This window comes from Pseudorasbora parva, chromosome 11 (assembly GCF_024679245.1).
Source record: "Pseudorasbora parva isolate DD20220531a chromosome 11, ASM2467924v1, whole genome shotgun sequence".
NCBI classification, from domain to species: Eukaryota; Metazoa; Chordata; class Actinopteri; order Cypriniformes; family Gobionidae; genus Pseudorasbora; species Pseudorasbora parva.
The window spans coordinates 3,204,609-3,218,795 of record NC_090182.1 but is presented as its reverse complement, the minus strand read 5'-3'; the positions used below and the strand labels follow the sequence as shown (position 1 = coordinate 3,218,795).

The following is a 14,187-nucleotide window of genomic DNA, read 5'->3' as shown; positions in this document are numbered from 1 at the left end:
CGGGCGGCGCGGATGAATGAGTACCGCGAGGGCTGCCCGAGGCGATGGTGCTGGAGCGAGGAAAGTGGGACAGAGACCTCGCTGCCGTGCCCCGGGGTCGAGGTGGGGTGGCTGCCATCCGAGAGGGAGCGAAGGAGTCGCCGCGCTTGCCGTGGGCCGGAGCCTGCTGCCGTCCGCCTGATAGGGGAGGAGCAGGGAGCGCGGGGCTCGCTGCCGGGTCCCTCAGAAATAGGGGTCACAGCCGGCTGCCAGGGGGCGGAGGAGGATCGAGCTGTCCACCAAGCGTCCAGTGCCATCGCACAGCACCATGAGGAAGAGCCTCTTGGCGGGCGGAGGGCCGAACGGCAGTGTGTCTGGGAACCGGACCAGATTTTTTTTTTCTTCTTTCTTTCTTTTTTCTTTTTTCTCTCCCCTCTCTCGTTCTCTAGCTCCTCGTGCTCCCGTCTCCATTTCTCTCGCCTCTCTGTCCTCACCCCAGGTGCCGCGGCCGCAAAACTCAGAATTCTGATTTTGTTTTTACTCCTACGGTGGCCGATTTAGTCCAAGATTAACATGGCAATTTCAGTGTTCAACTCTAAGCCCCGTCGTCTCCTGTTATAATCATCAAAAGTAAGGCGAAATACATTTTCTACTATGTAGTTGCCTGGTCACTGTTTCTTTATTTTATATGGTTTATGTGTCCACTGAGCCAAACTATGACAAGCATTATTGTTTTTACAAACTGTCCACTACTGTACTATCCACTACTGTTGTGCTGATTTGATGATAGTGTTGAGTTGCGTCTGTCAGATGCGTGCATGCGTGCGCGCGTGTGTGTGTGTGTGTGTGTGGTGCATGCTAAAGCTGCTCTTACCATTATGTTCTTAACACAGCTTATGATGACATACAGGCGTGCTCTGGTTAAATGGTGGTGTATTCAAGCAGGTGTAGTAGTAGTGTTGGTCTATTTTTTTTATTTTCATAACAGATGCGTTTTAGGCTAGGCCCACTTGTTTTTCCCTGGGTCCACCTACATTGTGATTCTTGGCTACGCCAGTGGTTTGAAGAAGGTGGTCGATGCGAGGTGGCGGAAGCATTACCAGCGTAAAGAGAGAGGGGTGCCCCACTAAGGGGATGCAGAGATGTCGCTGCATGTTTATATGGCCATTTCTGGTTGTTTAAATTATCAGCCCTCAGAAGCCCCCTAAACATGCAGGGCCCCAGCGTATTGGGTCTGATCCAGCTGTCATCCAAGGGGCAGTGTGTGTGTGTGTGTGTGTGTGTGTGTGTGTGTGTGTGTGTGTGTGTGTGTGTGTGTGTGTGTGTGTGTGTGTGTGTGTGTGTAGTTTGGATATTTTATGTTTTTGCCAGAAGTGTCTTATGCTCATCAAGCCCGCATTTATTTCAACAAAATACAGAAAAAGTAGTAGCCTAATATTGTGAAATATAATATAATTTTATGTTCTTTTAAACTTTTTATTAATCAAAAAATCTTGAAAAGAGTATCACAGCAGGTTATAAAAAATATTAAGCAGCACAGCTGAGTCCAACACTGACATTAAATCATTGAAATAGGCTACATTATTTCACTTCATGGCGGTGAGAAAACAATAATAACATGATACCGAGTCATTTAAAACATTTCCAGACATTTTGCATTTTAAATCACATCGCAGTGTTAAAATGTGAGAAAAGAACTTGAACAAGTAGGGTCATGTTTAAAGAAATCACAATATAATGAAAAAAATTGCTGTGCAAATGTTCTTTTTCTGAGCTCTACACATTGTTTACTGTATCACTTTATATATTCCTTAAGTATTATTGATTTGAAAAGTTTTAATCATAGAAAATGCATTAACGTTATCCCGTATGACATTTTGACTGGTGTTGACATGATTCTCAGTTAAAGTACTTTAAATGCATTGTTTATAATTTAGATTTCAGTCATAAGTAAAAATAAATAAATAAATAAATAAATACGTCCCATAAAGATAATAACTACTGTGATGTGCAGTTTTAAGCTAGGCCTATTTGAATTTTGTATCAGTTGAAAACCTTATTTGTCACTGGCCCACATCTATCTATCTATCTATCTATCTATCTATCTATCTATCTATCTATCTATCTATCTATCTATCTATCTATCTATCTATCTACTTCAAATACGTCAAACTTTAAACTTCAAACTACTTTAAACTAAATATATTTAAACTTTAAGCTTTTCAAACCTTTTCAAACTTTCTGATCGACTCTCTCCCAAGCCAACGTAAAGTTTTTCTCGACGAACTTTTTAATCTAGTAGTATAATCGTTTTTTTCAATGTCAACGAGTATGTGACGTATCCAGGAATGAGCGTGGCTTCTGACGTCACACTTGGATGTGGGCGGGGTTGGACGTCCACCGCAGGCTGCAGCGAGGGTCTCCAATGGCCGGCCCACCACTGGGTTTATGTTACAGCAGAAACGCCACCATATTACAAAACCGTTTTCAGTCTTATTATATCTTGCTTTAATTTTTACTGAAAGCTAAAACGAGTCGGTATTGAGAAGAACAGAGGAGGACACATTATATTAGCATTTTTTATTATTTCTTAATTAGATTTGTATTGTAATATCTAGTCTCTTTTCCAAGCAAAGTTTAGAAAGTGAAAGTAAATTGTAGATCACTGGATCTTTTACAAGACGAGGAAATGGATTCAAAATCTTTGGAAGATCCTACTTGTCCTGTTTGCCTTGAAATCTTCAAGGTTCCTGTTTTTCTGTCCTGTAGTCACAGTATTTGTAAAGAGTGTCTACAACAGTTCTGGAAAACTCAGGAAACTCAGGAGTGTCCCGTCTGCAGGAGAAGATCCTCAAAACCTGAACCGCCAGTTAATCTAGAGTTAAAAAACTTGTGTGAATCGTTGATAAAGGAGAGAAATGAGAGGCGTTCATCAGAGTCTGAGGAGATCTGCAGTTTACACAGTGAGAAACTCAAACTCTTCTGTCTGGAGGACAAACAACCTGTGTGTGTCGTGTGCAGAGACTCAGAGAAACACACCAAACACACATTCAGACCCGTCAGTGAAGTGATTTCATCTTACAAGGTAAGACAAATGTCTCTCATTTAATGCTAAATACAGTGATACACACGGTAATATTTGTGTATACAATAGAATAGTAGCCTATTTACTTTTCCTCAGACTAAATCTCCATGATCACTACTGATATAAAATTATCCACTAAGCTTCAACTGGTCTAAAGTTCAGCACAAACATGTTTGGAAAAAATAGATATGTCATGGGTTATTCATATTTTTTCAAATGTGATTTATTACAAGACACACCAAAAGTGTTTGATACTAAAATACACTATATTGCCAAAAGTATTGGGCCGCTCCTCCAGATCCCCGAGTTCAGGTGTTCAGTCTCTTCATGGCCACAGGTGTATAACTCCAGCTCTCGGCCAGCAGACGCTTCTACACACATTAGTGTAAGAATGGGTCGCTCTCAGGAGCTCAGTGAACTCAAGCGTGGGGCCGTGATAGGTTGCCACCTGTGCAATAAGTCCATTCCTGACATTTCCTCACTACTAAATATTCCACGCTTCAAGCCTTACATCACCAAGTGCAATGCAAAGCGTGGAATGCAGTGGAGTAAAGCAGCCGCCACTTAGGGCTGGGCGATATAGCCCAAAAAAAAATCATATCCCGGTATTTTCTAAGTGTTTCGATTTGGATGAAGAAAAAAAAATCTGTTTAAAAAAATTCTTTAATAAAAAATGTATTTCACATCCTGCCCAGTGATGTCCTAAAAACAATGTTGATATTAAAGACTATAAACAAATACAGTTCAAATGTAGGCTATGCAATATATTATGTGAAAATTGGGGGTTTGCAATCTAAAAACAAAATTAATCATTTTGTTTTTAAATTCACTAAACTAAAAATGAAAATAATATAAGCATAGCCTATATTTATATTACCCCATTATAATGGTCACTTTCACAAAAAATATACTTACTTGTAGGTCTGAAACTCCACATATGGGATACTTATTGTCCAATAACAAATATTTTAGTCATAATTATAGCGTTCCTATTTTATTGCGCTCCGTCTGTATGCCGAACACGGCGGCGCTCGTTCATGAAAGCCTGGATTTTAGCGAATATTTACTTTTAAAAGGCTCGTCCTCTCCTGACAGCAAAATGGACATATTTGCTGGACTTTCTAACATTTTCAGATGGAGAATATACATGTGAAATGTAAGTTATGCACTGAGGAAAGCACCTGTCGTGGAAATTCTCAATTGAGAATGAGATGTCGTCATGACACCACGCCCCGCCCCCAGAAATCACCACCCCGCCATTTTGGGAGGATGCCCGCCAGGTAGTGGAATCAGACAGAGAGTGGAGGAGAGATGTTCTGATGATTACGATGTACTTTATTTTACAAACTCAACGGAAAATGAAATTTTAATCCATCCAAGCCGACCTGAGAAAGCTCTGTAAACATACGCCATTATTTCACCACAGGGTGTCAGTCATCGTCTAGTGACCGCGATGCTGAAGTGTGTTGACACCTGATGAATACGATCTATTATTTATTTGTATTAAACAATTTGTTATTCTGTCATTTTTCATTTACTCCAAATTATTGTATGTAATTTACATTATAAATTATGCCCAAAATGCTTAATTAATATTCAGTGTAACTTAGGCCTATAGTTGGCTGTCATTTTCCTCTAACTTTGCATTTATTTAAGGCACATACCGAGCATTTATTCCACTTAAAGGCTGGACTAAAAGCACCAGCACACACAAGCGATCCTTTTTATTAGTCAAATTCATTGAGAAATGTAAACGCAACAGGTATAAAATATGATGAGTACGAGAAAAACACTGTTACTGAGAGGACGGGCACTGGACTGCTGCAGGATAGTGGGGAGATTTGTTTATTAGTCAGAATGCACAGAAATATATATTTATAGAAACATTCCAGGAAGGTGCAAGGTAGTAATAACGAGTCTAAGTTAGATCTCTGTCCCATTCTGCTGCACTATAGTCAGTTATCTTGAAGCCCTTAATAAAAAAGCGTGTCATGTTGAAGGCAAATTGTACCATGCACTTTCTCTGCATCAGCTCACTCAGCATACCAGCTATTTTCCAGATGCGCTCGTATCAATCTGCTGTATATCGATATAAACGGTTTTGCCTCATTCCATGTCGTCTCTTAAAAATATATCGATATATTGTACAAACTCGATATACCGCTCAGCCCTACCGCCACTGGACCAATCACGCTTTTCTATCTGGCAATCCCATGGACGAATCTGGCGGTTTCCAGGAGAATGGGACTTGCCTGACTGCATTGTGCCAAGTGTAAAGTTTAGTAGAGGGGGGATTATGGGGTGGGGTGGGGTTTGGCAAAAACATGATTTCTTGATTTTCATTGTTTACAGTTAAAAGCTTCAAAAATATATGTCCTGCCTTATTGCTTCATTAGTTTGACAGATTTTAATCTTAACCTGTAGGAGGAATTTAATACAGCGCTGACGTCCTTACAAAACAAGCTCAAACATGGAGAAGAAATGAAAGGAGAGTGTGATGAAACAATCCAACACATCGAGGTGAGGATGTGTAAAGAGTTAAACACTCAACATTCACACACAGTTTATTATTGACATTAGTGGAGTGTGTGTTCACACAGAGCTGACTGAAGTGAATGTGATGTGATTTCAGTCTCAAGCTGAGCACACAGAGCGTCAGATTAAAGAAGAGTTTGAGAAGCTTCATCAGTTTCTCAGAGATGAAGAAGAAGCTACAATCACTGCACTGAGGGAGGAAGAGGAGCAGAAGAAGCAGAGGATGAAGGAGAAGCTGGAGGAGATGAACACACACATCTCAGCTCTTTCACACACAATCAGAGACATGGAGGAGATGATGAAAGCCAACGACGTCTCGTTTCTAAAGGTGACCAATCAATCTGGCTTCATTCTTTGAGCATAAAACAACTTGAGCCTCACTGACAATGAGAGTGTTTGATAAGATATTAACATGTTTTCAAACTCTATATTTTCCAGAACTTTAACGCCTCAATGGAAAGGTGAGTGAGCTGCTCGTATCTCTTCTCTCAGTGGATCTGAACTCAAATTCACTGCAGTTCTGACTCCTGAATGTTCCTCCAGAGTCCAGATCCCACAGCCGGATCCACGGATGAGTTCTGGAGCTTTGATTGATGTGTCCCGTTATCTGGGTAACCTGCGGTCCAGAGTCTGGAAGAAGATGCTGGAAACTGTCCAACACAGTGAGTCTCAGCAGATCTGACACCAGCGCAAAACATCCTTCAGATAGAAACACACACAGCATTAACATCTGATAGAAATATATTTAATAATCACTCGAGTTTCTGAGTGAATCTGAACTGTATTTCAGAAGATCATCAGATCATACAGTGAACTCATAATGACTACAGAAGTCTGTTCCTCATGGTCTCTGCTTATGTATTAGGATACAATAGTGTTTATTGAATATGATATTAAACCTGAAGCCTCGATCCATTCTGACAGAAACTGACAGACCATTGTCATGATAGCAGGATTTATAGAAAGTCTTTATATGTGTTTTATATTTACATTTCTGATCATATTTCTAATAAATAATAGGAAGCGCAAAGACGGCGGTGAAAAGGCCAGAATAAAAAATAAATAAGAAGGCTCTGGAAACTGACGCGGCCAAATGTTCTAAGCTGTTCACATTGTTACTCAAAAAAACAAATGATGACGACGAGGCCGGTAAGTAATTATCACGTGAAGGTAGTTAGGAGCAGTGCAAGATGCGACCGCGCAAAACAATGCTGTCTGCAAACCACGTTCATGTATCAAACTTTTTCTTAGCTCTTCAGCAGCAGCCGCCTCTAGTCCGTTTTGCTGCTAATAGTGAAGAGCAAGGCCCAGTGACGTTACCGAGCTCCAGTCATGAGCCCAACACACCCGAATGGGCAGGTAGGATTGTCATTCAGAAGAACTAATAGGAAGAGCCCTGCTCAATGAAACATGCCCTGAGATAATAATGATGACCTGATGATTCAGCAAAACATTAATGAAACTGAGTGACTTGATTTGAAAGCTTTGTAAAAAGGGGGTATTTGTGTTGAGAAATAAATGTAACAAATTTCACTTAGTGTCAGAAAGCGAGCGAGAACCCAGTTGTGAAGAGATTAGCTCTTACTGTAGCTCTTACTGCTATTGTACCATAGTGTGTGAATAAGCAAACATTATCACTGAATTGTTTTCCAGTTCAAATATCTAAATATTCTTAATTCAAGAAACATTTACTAGACAAGTGAAATGACATAAGAAATTTGTCAAAAAAACTAAAAATCTTTTCTTCATTTCAATGTTTGGATATTTATGAATACTAATACTTTTTAAAAAAGAGATTGATACTGTCCTGTTATTTACGGTTCTAATAAATCTTCACCGTGAAGCAAAACTTAAGCTACTGTTTTTGCACTGAATTGAAAATTATATTTTTCAAAAATACAAAGATTTATAACTTAAGGCTCTAGAGAATAGTGTACCTTATGCAGATTTATATTCTGAGGTTGGAATCATTATTTTAATGTAGTCTGTCGGGAACTAAAGTGGGCCGGTCTAAGGCATGAAACTCCAGGCCTGAAAATGAGTCTCAATCCGGCCTTGCCTATAGTGTATGATATACAGAAACATATACAGGTTTGTATTGAACATTTATGGAGCAACAGATTTTGTGTGAAAATAAATCATAAAAGTGGTTTACTTTATTAAAAACATTTATAATGTATGAGGTGACGAGGGCCACACATGGGGCAAAAGGCACAGTATTAATACAAATACTTTAGCTAAAATAATGTGTTTTATTTAATACCTGTTCAAAACAATCACTTTAGCAAAGTTTGAACATGTTTCTGTTTATTTTGATGAATAAAATAATACATTTTTGATTAATAAATATGCTGTCATTAAAATATATCTGAAAAATATAGAAACAAAATCATTTAAATAAGAAAAGATTCTGAAAGCACTGAAGGAGATCCCATAATAATTTAATATATATTTACAGTAATAACAAAAACTTTTATATTAATAATAATAATATTTGTCATGATAGCAGGATTTATAGAAAGTCTTTATATGTGTTTTATATTTACATTTCTGATCATATTTCATCCTGTAATCTGATGTTCTTCTCTTTGCAGCTCCGTTGACTCTTGATCCAAACACAGCAGATCCTCGTCTCACACTCTCGTCTGATCTGACCAGTGTGTGTGTGTCGCTCAGTGATGGAGATAAAACACTTCCTGATAATCCAGAGAGGTTTGACTGGTATCCATGTGTCCTGGGATCTGAGGGCTTTAACTCAGGAACACACTGCTGGGATGTGGAGGTCGGTGACAGTACAGGCTGGACTCTTGGAATAACCACAGCATCAAACCAGAGGAAGGGAAAGGATTTCTTTGACTCTAATGTCTGGTGTGTGGGGTACTGGAACAGCAAATACTTCTCTCATTCCCCAGATCAACCCGTCACTTACTTTCCTGTTAAAGTGAAGCTTCAGCGTGTGAGAGTTCAGCTGGACTATGACGGAGGAACAGTGTCATTCTCTGATCCTGTAACTAACACACATTTACTCACATTCACGACGTCCTTCACTGAGACTGTCTTTCCATTCTTAGGTAATGGCTGCACAACTCCTCTGAGGATCTTACCAGTTAAACTGATTATTACAGCAGAAAATCACAGTTAAATCTGATTCTGCTTCCAGATTAATGGGTTATTGATGTGATGTGATACAAATGAATATAATTAGTATTGTCATAATTTAAAATGCAGTAAATGGTTAAACATTTATTTGTCTTATGGACCTGTTGTTATAAAAATTGCTTTGTCTTTTGATTCTTTATATTTTTGAGCCCAATCTCAGAATTGTCCCGTGGTGTGACCGTCTCAAGCATGGGTCAGAAAACTACAACTTTCATAAATTAAACAAGAAAAGCATAAAAATAATCTGGGGCAGGGTGATTACAGTTTTTTGAACACTTTGTTATTTTGGCTTGGATTTTAATTTCTTGAAATATGAACTGAATTTAGAAATGCTTGGCTGTGTTTAATAAACTAAATGTATTTTTGAAATGAAGACGGCGTTTGGAGTGGAGTGTGTGTTAAATAATCACTGTTCCCTGAATCAACGGCTCAATACAAGAGGTCGACCTAAGAGTTCACTGTAAAAAAATCCCCATAACATTTACAGTAAAACAAACGGCAGCTGTGGTCGCCAGAACTTCACCGTAAGAAATAAACTAGCAACATTTTAGGTTTTACAGATTTAAGTTAAATTTACAGTAAATAACTGTATTTCATTCACTGAAATAGTGTTGAATTACCGACCTATTGAAATGCTAATATCTGTGATGTACCTTTGATATACACTGGCAACCAATCACAGTGAAGATTAGAGTCACATGACGAATCAAAGCTTTGAGGACAACATTAATGAACAGGTGTCATTCACACAAACACTAAACACCATCACGGTAACACACATGACATTTTACAAATAAAATAATCATTAACAACATTAAATTTAACATAAAACCCTAATGTCTGTAACTGGTTAGAAAACAAAAAGAAACAGTTATTTCAATGAAAATATATTACATGTCAAGTGTCACGCAGGGAATTCTGGGAATATCAGTTTACGTTTTTTCACTGTAAATTACACAAAAGTCTCCAATTGAAAATTTTCTGATCACATCTACATTTTTCAGGCGGCCAAATTGAATTTCTGTGAATTAAATTGCATCAATGTGATCAATCTCTAGAAAATTTCAATTGGAGACTTTTTTTTTTTTTTGCAACTACTTGAACACCCGCAGGAAAGACTTTGAAACAAGCCAGCTGCTCAGCAAGAGAGAAGATGAACAATCCCTGTGTGCTCAACTCCAGAAGAAGATCAAGGAGATTCAGGCATTTTGAGTTTTTTGTTTAAACTAAAGATCTAAAAGACTAAAAGATCAGGTAACACTTTATAATAACGTTCAGTTGTAAGTCATTTATAAGTGGTTAGTTAATGATGAAATTATCATTTACAAAACATTCATAAATGATTATCAAGTGATATGCTAACATTTTATAAATGTTTTGTAAATTTCGTAACAAGTCATTTACAAGTGATTAGTAAATAATTAACTAATGATTTATGAAACATGACTACGTGTTCATTAATGATTAATGAGTGATTTGTTAATTATTTTACATATATTTAGTAGATTCAGTTTTAAGTAATTTACAATTAATTAGTTAATGATGAACTAATGATTTACAAAACATGACAATGCATTTCATAAATGTTACTTTTTTGTATTTTTTGTAGATTCAGTTATAAATTATTTATAAGTTATTAGATAATGATAAACTAATCATTTTCAAATTATGATTATATATTCATAAATGATTAAGTATAATATGCTAACAATCTGCAAATCTGTGGTAAGTTATCTTAAAAAATAGCATATAATAAAATAATCAAACAGATCGTTAGTAAATGGTTAAGTTACTTGTTAATATATTATTAATCACTGAAATGTGAGTGTACCATTATCTCAAGTTATGAACAAATGATGATCAAACCATTAGTAGATAATGAATATATAATTTGTTGATGCATCATTACATTTTTAAGCTGGTCTGTTAAAACCCACAAAATGCAGTTATGCTAAAGCAATTTTTTTTAAAGAATGATAAATTACTAGTTGTCAAATTAATAAACATTAATTAAAAAATTAAATTCTGCTATTCCTCACCTGTTGCAATAGAAATGTGTAAATATGTAATTGATCTAATTACTGTAAGCATTTAACTCCAATTCGTCACAACCAATCCCTTCCCTAAACCTACCCGTTTGTGTTTTATATAAATAAAAAAACAGGCAGATACGACTGCAGGAACAATTTATTCAAAAAGTACAAATATTCCAAGTGTCCCGAGGCCAAACGATTGGTGTGTGTGAAGTAAATCCGCAGAAGCGATCAGCAGCGTTGAGTCCATCCACCGGCCGATGATTAATGATTAACACAATTCAAAATTTGCCGCCCGGAAGAAACGTCACGTCAGCTTTGACAGCATTGGCTGTCGTGTGTCTCGGGACCAATCACGTCATTACGTCAGCTTTGATTGTAAAATGCCATTGGCTCTCGTGTGTCATGTGACCGATTGCGTCATGTTAACGAGCCGGGAGTATAGAGTGCCGAAGTCATGACGTCACATTGTAGGCCAAAACGCGGAAGTGAGTTCGCATTTTAGCACTTCCGGTTCCCTCGCTCTAAAGTCTACGGGCTTTTGCTAAATCGCCTGAAATAAGGTCTGTGGCCAGGGCTGGACTGGTAATCTGGCCGGTGGGCCGACGCACTTTTGGGGCTGGTATAGTGTTTAAAATTTTAAAAAAATAATAATAATTTTACCACTGACAACATGCAGCGACAGCGGCCCATTGGTTTGTTTTCTGAATTGACAAGCCGAAGCGAGAGAGACCTCCCCTCCATATTAGGCGCTTTTTTCTATTTATTTATTTATTATTTGAGCACATGGAACTGCAAAAGGCAAATATCCGCACAGCACAGCCGCTGACGAACGTACGCTGCGTTTAAATACTGCTCTATGAACGGCACTTTGACTTATTTAGTTTTATTCAATCGTGTGATATGGAAACGTTACAGTTCTGCGGTGAATCAGCTGAAAACAGCCGCGAGCACGTAACCTATTCATGACGAGGTAAAGTGGAAAACGGCAATACACACAAACGCTTCACTTCAGCACAACCACAACTTACTCTGCAGCTAACAGCGAAGAAATATGGTGTTTAGGAAGAAACATTTATTAAAAATGTTGCTATATTACATAAATTAATATTGCAGAATATAAATCACTTTTATAGAGGCTGTTTTCGTATTTTCTACAGGTGTTTAAATTTTTTTTTTACTTACAAATAAGTTTATTATATATGTTTTATATAGTTTTGGAAACAATATAGCCATATAATGATGAGCAAGGTTTGTACAGTATGTTTTTTACCCCGGTGACTACCATGATCTTACAGTTAAATGAAACTGGTCTACAGTTAAACTAGTCTATAAAACAGCTTTAAGTCTGGATCCCATAAATAAAGGACAAAGCTTTTTTTTCCTCTTTAAAAATTTTATTAACTTTTTTTAATAGATTTAATGAAATGTAATAGCCTCATGAAAGATAGATATCTGTGTCTTACTTAAATGTGTTAACTCTTGAAAAATATGATTGTTCAGCCCCAGAAATGTGATGATTTACTCGCCCTAATGTCATTCCAAACCTAAATGAATTTATTTCTGTGTAGCATAAAATAAAATAATTTGAGTCTGTTTTTTTGTTCATACAATATTCAAATGGTAGCCTAACCAAAATGGCTGGGTTGCCAACATTCTTCAAAACATCTTATTTTGTGTTTCCCAGAAGGCATGCAGGTTTTAAATGACACGAGAGTGAGTAAATGATGACAGCATTTAAAAGCAGTAAATGTACTTTACTGCATCCTAGCTCAAAATCATCAGTGCTTTACTGCCAAGGGCATTTCTGTCTGACCAAAAAAGCAATATTAAGTTTATCTGCATTTGCAGCAAATTCGATAATATCTATCATTATTTGTCCTTGTCCTAGTTTTATTTATATACGCCAATTTAAGGCTCCAACCGCAGCAGAAACATTCACGGGGAACTCATGGGCCGGATGTGCTGGGTATGCCGGAGCCGAATTTGAGCCCCAGTCCAGCCCTGTCTGTGGTTAACAAAGCCTCTAAATATTTTCACGTTTTGATCTATGAAATAAAACACACTAGTTCTAACCTGCTTGTGATTTTTTTTTAAACTTTATTGTGTCTTAAAAACGGCGGTTGCTAGCAAGTTGCTAAAAGGGACTACATCCTTTGGCCGGGACTTTAGACGTCATCGTGACAAACGGGAGATCTCACCAGCCCGCGTTTCAGTCACTTCTGAATTCTGTAAGTAAATGTTTAATAAAAATACAAAACTAGCCTGCGTTTCAGCCTCACGTTCTTATAAGTTTACCTTTCAGTTAATATACATAAAGTTATATATTTCGTCTTTTCAAATAGTAGTGTTTCCAAATATTGCTGTACACAGAAATCTGTGATATTACGGTAAGCGATCACCAGTTCTTCATTTCTGTGGAGAGACTGTAGTGTTGTGTTTTGTCCCGAGATGGAAGCACAAGTCGTCGAATGAAAGCGGCGCTGTTCTACATGTCCAGATTTATAGCGGTTCTCTCCTCGATTATGATCAATCGTAAGGAAATAAGGAAAAGGACATACGATTGTAAATTGATACAGCTATAGCTTACGTCGTTCGTGCTTCTGAGGTGGTAAAAACACGTTTTTTTCCCCCAGGCGAATTAGCAAACATACAATCAAACATTATACAGTGAAAGATAATCTGTAAAGTCTATTTGGGGCACGATGATGAGGCATAATAGCCTAATCTTAATCACAAAGAAAAGAATATTAAGATTTATATAAACTAACAAAATAATAAACAAATAAATAAAACATTAACAAAGGGACATAGAGAGGCACGCGTAAACTCAATTCGTTTCTAACATTTTTGGGAAAAAACGAATGGTCAATATTTCTCATGAAGAAGTGGATTAGTGTTCATACACAGCGCAGATCATAATGAGCGAACGTGTTTTTAAATAAAGTTTGAGGAAGCTTGATGATGACGTAGATCCGCGACTGTGTGCTGTAGTCCGTTAATAGCCTACCGTTAGCATCTTATATCTGACGGCTTTATTTAGGCTTCAAACGGTGTACATTTTGGATTCACTTGTAAAGATGATCTTGATAGACTAAACGTGTAAGGGTCATAACTCTATATTGAACACAGATCTTATTTTTTGGGATTGTCCAAAAGTCTATGGGGGAAATGCATCGGCTTTTGATCGAGGGAACCCATGCGCCGCTAACGTCCGGGTTGGCCCACAAAGTGACGTCATGACTTCGGCACTCTATTATTTGAATTATAAATATAAGAAATATGCGTTCATAAAGGGATCATCATTTCAATGATTAAAACATTAAGATCAACTCCGTCCTTCACATAAAGATATCGTATGACTTCAGAAAACTTTGAATGCAACATGAGCTAATA

The 14,187-nt window shown here is 37.5% G+C and overlaps 1 protein-coding gene across 1 annotated transcript; it reads left to right on the top strand.

The window, feature by feature from the left end:
• The first annotated feature begins 2,668 nt into the window (after positions 1-2,668).
• LOC137092858 (E3 ubiquitin-protein ligase TRIM35-like) lies at positions 2,669-8,741 on the top strand. The gene is made up of 6 exons (XM_067457371.1): positions 2,669-3,064; positions 5,489-5,584; positions 5,697-5,927; positions 6,038-6,060; positions 6,143-6,261; positions 8,194-8,741. Exons 1-6 carry the CDS (start codon positions 2,669-2,671, stop codon positions 8,739-8,741), a joined length of 1,413 nt encoding a protein of 470 aa, XP_067313472.1.
• Positions 8,742-14,187: the final 5,446 nt, after the last annotated feature.